This window comes from Artemia franciscana, chromosome 4 (genome assembly GCF_032884065.1).
Source record: "Artemia franciscana chromosome 4, ASM3288406v1, whole genome shotgun sequence".
NCBI classification, from domain to species: Eukaryota; Metazoa; Arthropoda; class Branchiopoda; order Anostraca; family Artemiidae; genus Artemia; species Artemia franciscana.
In genome coordinates, this window is record NC_088866.1 from 27,125,235 (window position 1) to 27,133,012 (window position 7,778).

Here is a 7,778-nt window from a genome sequence, read left to right on the forward strand (position 1 = left end):
CCTTACCACGAACTGTTTGATTTGTTTTCTGTAAGGCGCTAATTTCAGTTTTGTTATTTCTTTTTTTTGTATAATCAGGAATGAAGTTTAACGATTTTTTTTTTAAATTAATGATTGTCTTTTCCTATCTAATTAATGATCCTATATTTATTATTTCGAAAAATGTGACAGCGACGGTTAGTATGTCAAACAGTTCGTTGTAATGAACTGTTAGTAAGGAGCGATGTGGCTCAATAGTAACCGAAAATTTAAAAAAAAAACTGAATTTTGATAGCAATAGATATATCAAAAGAATTGGCTTATTATGTTGATTCCAAATATATAAGAATTATCAAGTTTAGTGTTACGAATCAAAAGCTACGAGCCTGAGAAAATTTGCCTGATTTTCGAAAAGGGGGGCACACACCCCATAAAAGTCAAGGAATATTATTGAAAATCAAACCATCACATTCAGCGTATTCGAGAAACCTGTTGTAGAAGTATCAAGCTTCCATCTGCAAAAATGGGGAATTTGGATTTTTTGCCAGAAGAAAGATCACGGATGCGTGTTTATTTGTTTTTCTCAGGGGTGGTTGCATCGACCCAATAGTCTTAGAATATCGGGAAGGGACTCATTTTTATGGAAATAAAAAGTTCTAGTGCCCTTTTTAAGTGACCAAAAAAATTGGATGGCAACTGGCCCCCCTCCCACCCAGCTATTTTCCTAAAATTCATCTGATCAAAATTCTGAGATAGCCATTTTGTTTAGCATAATTGAAAAGCCAGTAACTATGTCTTTGAGGATAACATAACCCCACAGCCCCTGGGGATAGGTTTGTAAGTCAGAAAATTTGCCCATTGTTTACGTACAGCATTTCTTACTGGAAAGTATACATTTTTCCGGGGAGGGAGAGAATTTTTGTTAGGGGATTCTTTACGGGAATAACTTTCCATGGGGAGGGAATTTCCGGGGGGATTGACTTTCCAAGGGAAATTTTACACTGGGGGAATTTGCCAAGATTCCTATAAAACATTCTTTTTATTTGTCTTGCTTTCTCTTTGCCGACTCAATTTTGCATTTGGAGATATTAAGGGGAAATATTTACCGGGTTGGAAGTGTCTGGAGTATCTTTCCATAGGTGGGGGTACTTTCCACGGGAGAAATTTTTTGTGGGTGAGTTTTCACAGGATAAATTCCCAGAGGGAACTTTATGCTAGAACTCTTTTCTACTAGGGAAGAATTATTTGTGAGAAGAATTTTCATTGGATTTCTGGCATAGTTTTAAAACGATCAAAAATTTAAGTCTTTTTAAAATGAATGCGAGCTAAGAAAAAAAATTCAAGCGGAACTGTCGGCAAGAAAATTTTCCGGAAGTACTTCTCAGGTAAAATGGAATTGTCTGGGGTGGGATTTTCCCGATGGTGGGTGGGTATTTTATGTGGAAAGAACTTTACATGAAGGGATAGAATTTTCCATGGATGGAGGAGCCAGATTTCCCGACATTGTATGAGGTAACAACCCCCTCATAAACATAATAAATAATTTTGGTTTTATGCCGTGAGGTTTTCACACTGGGAGAGTACTTACTGGAGGTGAACGGGATACCACGGACCTCCTTCCTGGAGGCCCGTGAGGGGATAGAACTTTCCATGAATGGAGGAGCCAGATTTCCAGACATTGTTTGAGGTAACAGCCCCCTCATAAACATAATAAATAATTTTGGTTTTATGCCGTGAGATTTTCACACTGGGAGAGTACTTCCTGGAGGTGAAATTTCGAGAGGAAATTCTACACGGGGGAAACTTTTCCAAGATTAATATGCAAATTCTGTCTTAATTGTTCATGTACGGTAAGCCAAATTCGAACCTGCATTAGTTGAAAAACTTTCAAAAATTAAATGAAAAAAAGAAGTTTTTTTAGCTGAAAGCAAGGAGCGACTTTAAAATTTAAAACGAACAGAAATTATTCCGTATATGAAAGTGGCTTTCCCCTCCTCAACCCCCTCTTTTAACATTAAAGTTTTTGTTATTTTAAAACAATATATTTGTGACAGAGAGGCGATCTTTAGCAGAAAGAGTGGGGCTTTGAGGAGGGGACAGCCCTTTTCATATACGGAATAATTGCTGTTTGTTTTAAGTTTTAATGTTGCTCCTTATTTTCAGTTAAGAAAACTTGTTTTTTTTTTTAATTTAATTTGAGGAAAATGTCGAATATAATTGAATGTTCCTTTTTCAGCATGAGAATTAATCCAAACGAGTTGCTCTCCTTTCTGTGTTCCATAATTTACTAAATATTTTCCGAATATTCGGTTCCGTAATTTAGGTGAAGGTCAGAAATAACTTAATAAACCACGGAAGAGACTGCTTCCCATGTGAAAAAGTAATTTTCCTTGTTCCTCAAGATGGAGGACTTAAATTCTCCTATATGGAGTTTTCGGCTATGTTGACTTTTGATCTGACACCTTTTTCGGGGGGGGGGTCAACCTATTTTGGAATCCGCTTGAAATGACGATTCTTACTCTTTTGGTATTTTCGTTTTTCCAACCCAGTTCTAAAATTTTTGGTTAGAATTCGTTCTATACTACGTTGCATGTGGCGCTACAACAAATGATGCAAGAAAGGTTATTAGGGTTTCGTATGGGTAAGTACTGGGCCTAATATCCCTCCTGAAGCCTTACAATTAGTAAAACATTTGCCTGTGCATTAGCCTTTGACCTAGGCATAATTTTTTTCTTCTTTAAGGAAAACTGTAATATTAGTTTCTGTTAATTTCAACATTTTTGCAGGAAAAATCCTTTTGGCAGTAGTTTTGATGGTCTCCATGCAGAGGCAAATGTAGCAGCACGGAATGAGGGTCGCGCAGACAGTTGGTCATTCATATATTATGTTTCGTTTCTTTGTGTCTTTGTTCAGCTTTACAAGTATCCGTCTCTGCTTCGCCTCATCCCACTTCTGGTTGTTTTGTTCCTAGCGAAGAAAACAAGTAAGCTGTTACACATTTAAACATTTTGTTTTTGTTGTTAATGGGATTAGTCTAAAATATATAGGGCTGTCCACAGCGTCACTAATCAATTGCGTGCAAAAATGGAGCGTTAAAACGTAAAAATTATAATTTTTTGTAAAATAAAAAAAAACTTGGCTGTTCTTAAAGGAGTCTCCCTCTTATTATAGTGCTGGGACCTTGGCCTTGTAGAAAAAATATGACCTAGGTTTTTTCTACAAAATTCTGTTTTTGTTTCTCTTCTTGTGCCTTATTAAAGGTTCTACCCTTTTTACTATTTTTATTTCATTGTAACTGTAGCTGCAATTGTAGGTTCGACGTTTTAATTTTTGTTCCAAGCTCTCGCTTCCGTAATTAAGCCGAAGCCTAATTGGTGTGAGTTGAAATGGAATTTTATATTCTATTTCGGAGAACACACTTTTAAGTTATACAGTCAAGCTTTTGTTCCATTGAACCATTTTTTCGCTTTCGAATGGGAAGCTCTTTTCCAGCAAGCAGGCACCGGCTGCAGATTGAAGGTGTCTAAAACCGAAAAGCGCTTAATATGTGTTACGGTTAGCTGACGCCATCATTAAAGAAGCTAGAGCTTTCCCTTTACTTCTTTCTAAGTAGTGATATTAGAAAGCTGACCCGTGGCAAGAAAATAAACTTTTGAAGCAAGAGAGATACATCATTTTTTCAACGATGATCAATAGTCCTTGAGAGCTGGTTGAAGTATACGACTTCAGTTTTTTGTGCAAAAAATTATTCATGCTCTACACCATTTTAAAATTTCTTAGGGGGTTGACAGCTTTAGTGTTATAGTACACACACACAAAAAAATGTGGTTCAATCAGAAAATTGAGGGACTTGCAGGTAACTATTCGCCGTTATTCCTTCGTCATCTTTGTAAGGAGCTCTGGCCCCTTTTGCTAGTTGGTATGCCTATTATTGACTTCCCCTGGGTTTGAGGGTAAGAAAATCTCGGTCTTAAGCCCGCCTTCGAGAGTTTTAAGTAAGAATAGATCGTTAGAACATGGTCATCTTCTTGCTTAAGGAATTAGAGACTTCTACAATGTAGTTTACCTTTTAGCTGCTCAAAAGAATTGGGAAAACAGAATTTAAAGACAAGTGATAGAGTTATAACTAAGGATTTGTTGTATGACCAAGGTCGTCTTCGGGGATGAAGGACTATGTGCTTCTACTGGCTGGTGTACCTTTTCTTATTTTTAGCTGTGTCTATCTGTAGGAGTATGATTATGAAAAAGATAGATAGCTTCATAAAACCAAATAGGATCGATAAGATGACATTGTAGGTTTTGAGCTTTTTTTTGTGATATATTTATACCATTTAAAAGGTTTGGAGGAGTTAACAATCTCAACTTTAATATTCGTATTGAAAAAGAAAGAATTTGGATTAAAGGTCAGGTAATTTAGACTCGAAAATAATATTTGGTTGTTAGACCAGGGTCATCTTTGTCGACGAAGGCTTACACCATTTTCTAGTTGACACATCTACTTTTAGTTCTCGATGCGCATTTTAGTATAAGACAAATAATTTGTCCATATTTCCTTTCTTTTCGTTATATTTGAGGATAAGAAAATTTGTCTCCATGCGGTTATGCAGGGATTATAAGTATAAAAAAACATACATCACAATGGCGTAGTTTCGCGATTAGTATTATTGAGTAGCTGCAGGAATGCGATTCAGAGGAAGGCATCCTGTCTAAGAGATCATTTATAGCTAGTCTTTGAGAACAAACGTAACGAAGAAGAAAAGAGTAGCGTGGATTCTTTTTTAAGGAAGGGATGAAAAATGGTTTGCCTCCTTGCCCCAAAATTATAAATCTTTCTCCTCTAAAAAGTATTTCTTTTCTGATTGTTACTGCCCAATGCCCGAACACTGAGACAAAACAGGGTATACTTACTAAACCATTTATAAAATTTGTATTTTAATAAAATTTATTGACTACATATAATATTGACTGCAGTATTAAGATGTAGTCGTGTATCTTTAGGCAGAAGAATTTTGATACTTACTTGTGACCATCCCAAACCAACTGACTGATCTGATTTTTTCGGCGACATTGCTGTTCCCTGCTGTATAGTATTTATAACATCCTGTCATATGCTGCATGTTGTAGGATACCCAATTATTCTTCCAAGAAATGTCCCCCCTCTTTTTCTAAATTCCCTTTTCTTTTATAAACCCTTGTAGTTCTCCTTTCGTAATTTCCTTTTTCTCTTCTTAAATGATCACGTGGTAGTTGGTTGTATTGCCCAGTCAGCCCTAGCTAAGTTCTTAAAAATTTGGTAGCTTTAAAATTCGTTAGGATAAGTCATATTTTTCCTTGGATTTGGGCTGTATCGGGAAACCAGCCAAGAGCCTCACTTACAGGTTATGCTCCAATCATTGTTTTTTTAAACTGTGTTATTTGAACTGATCGATCACTCCCGTCTTTGGTCTCAGACATTAGTTTGTTTTGTCAATTTTCTGAAGTTGCGTATCGTGTGAGACTGAGGATATAAGTTTATGTGTACATTACGAGAATTCATTTTTGCCACATTCTATGGATCTGGTAGGGAACGTAATAGGTTTCAAGTGGTCTATTCGGGGTGTGCGGTCCTGCCGATAGGCAGGATAGTGGTACTGCCGATATAAAAGACGCATTGAATTCTACCGATGTGTAGCAATAGTTATGGGGATTTACCCCCGATCCGAGATCTTCCTAATAGTTTTAGAATACACATCTTAGGTTATAACCGTAGCCTACAACTATTTTGCTTGTCTGGTGGTGTACGCTACCCTCTACCTGTACACAAATGGCTATTACGTTGACACCGGTGCCAGTTTTGAGGTTTATGACTTTATGTCATTGTGAAGTTTTACAATACGAAAATAATCTACTATACAAGTGAGGTGATTTACCACTAATGCTGTTGGTTTGCACGTTTTTTTCAACGTTACAGTTCTGAGATTAGTTATTGCTACTACTACTACTACTAACAACTCACCGCAGCGCGAAGCCGCCTGAGGCTAACACAGCTACGCACGCTCCTCTGTCCCAATGTATTCAAAGCCTCCCTCTTTATATCCTCCTAAGAAACTTCCATTTCCTTTAAATCTTTCTTTATGACATCTTCCCACCCCAGACGAGAACGACCTGCTTTCCGTTTAGCCCTAGACGGTTGGCCGAAAAGAACAATCTTCGGCAATCTGTCATCCTTCATCCTCACAACGTGCCCTAACCATCTCAATCTTTCTTTCATTATAGACCCAGAAAGCGGGATTGTGCCACACTTTTCGTACAGCCTACTGTTTGAAATACGATCAGTCAGCTGGGTACCCAGAACAATCCGTAGATAATTTCTCTGGAAAACATCCAGTAAATCTTCATCCACTTTTCGGAGCGTCCATGCTTCAGAGCCATATTTGACAAAGTCATCACTGAACCTTCCAATATTCTAATCCTGGTTTACAGACTTATCTTTCTATTCTTCCGAGCTTTTTTTAATTACGAAAAAAAAAAAACACCCTGAGACTTGGCTATTCTACTTTTAACATCTTCACAGCTCCCACCGTCTTTACTAATAATTAAATAAAAAAACAAGTTTTTTTAAATGAAAGTAAGGAGCAACATTAAAACTTAAAACGAACAGAAATTACTCCGTATATGAAAGGGGCTTTTTCTCCTCAACGCCCCGCTCTTTACGCTAAAGTTTCTTTCTGTTTTAAAAATAGAGTTAAGAGAAAGAGTCAAACTAGTTAAGAGTTACCCCGTTTATGAAAGGGGCTGTTCCCTTTTCAACGCCCTCCTCTTTGCGCTAAAGTTTTTACTCTTTTAAAAAGTAGAGTTGAGAGAAAGAGTCAAACTTTAGCGTAAAGAGCAGGGCGTTGAAGAGGGTACTGTTTAAAACAGTACGAAACTTTAGCGTAAAGAGCGGAGCATTGAGGAGGAAAAGCTCCTTTCATATGCGGAGTAATTTCTGTTCGTTTTAAGTTTTAATGTTGCTCCTTACTTTCATTTAAAAAAACTTGTTTTTTTATTTAATTTCTGGACGTTTTTGAATTAATGCATGTTTTGATCTTGGGTCCCCGCATATAAATAATTAAAATTAAACTTGCATATTAATTAATTGCAATTAATCGGAAGATTTTGAGAAAAAAGGAGCGAGGGATGAGGCCTATCCGCCCTCCAATTTTTTGACTACTTAAAAAAGCAACTAGAACTTTTAATTTTTTACAAACATTTTCATTGGTAAAAAAATATACGTAACTTACGAATTAACTTACTTAACGAACTTCTGTATTCGTATGTTTTTATTGCGTATATGAGGGGGTTCAACCCTCGTCGATACCTCGCTCTTTACACTAAAGCTTAAATTTTGTGCCAATTCCTTAAGAATGACTTCAGAATCACGAAGGCCGTAGAATAAATAGTTGAAATTACTAAAAATACTTTAGCGTAAAGAGTGAGGTATAACGAGGAGGTAAACCCCTCATATGCGTTATAATTTTTGTTCGTTTTAAGTTTTAATGCTGCTCCTTACTTTCAGTAGAAAAACCTTTTCATATTTATTTTTTCATTGTTTTTTCAAATAATGCTAGAAAATCCCGCGCCCCCTTCATTGAAGTTCTCTTCCCACATGAGAAGTTTCTCCATGGAAATATCCTCCCACATAACCCCCCTCTCTCAAGTCTCCCCCCTAAACAAAAAAAAATCACCCTGAAAACGTATCTACACTTCCCAGTAACCATTACTGTATGTAAACACAGGTCAAAGTTTGTAACTTGCAACCCCTCCCCCGGGGACTGCGG

The 7,778-nt window shown here is 36.9% G+C and overlaps 1 protein-coding gene across 3 annotated transcripts in view; it reads left to right on the plus strand.

Annotated features, from left to right (window-relative positions):
• Positions 1–7,778, plus strand: part of LOC136026233 (transmembrane protein 245-like) — a 136,060-nt gene that overhangs the window by 29,356 nt on the left and 98,926 nt on the right. For all 3 annotated transcript variants that reach the window (XM_065702576.1, XM_065702579.1, XM_065702578.1), the window contains exon 5: positions 2,766–2,962. In XM_065702576.1, the coding sequence (XP_065558648.1) occupies positions 2,766–2,962 (197 nt within the window). The remainder of the gene's footprint in view (positions 1–2,765; positions 2,963–7,778) is intronic.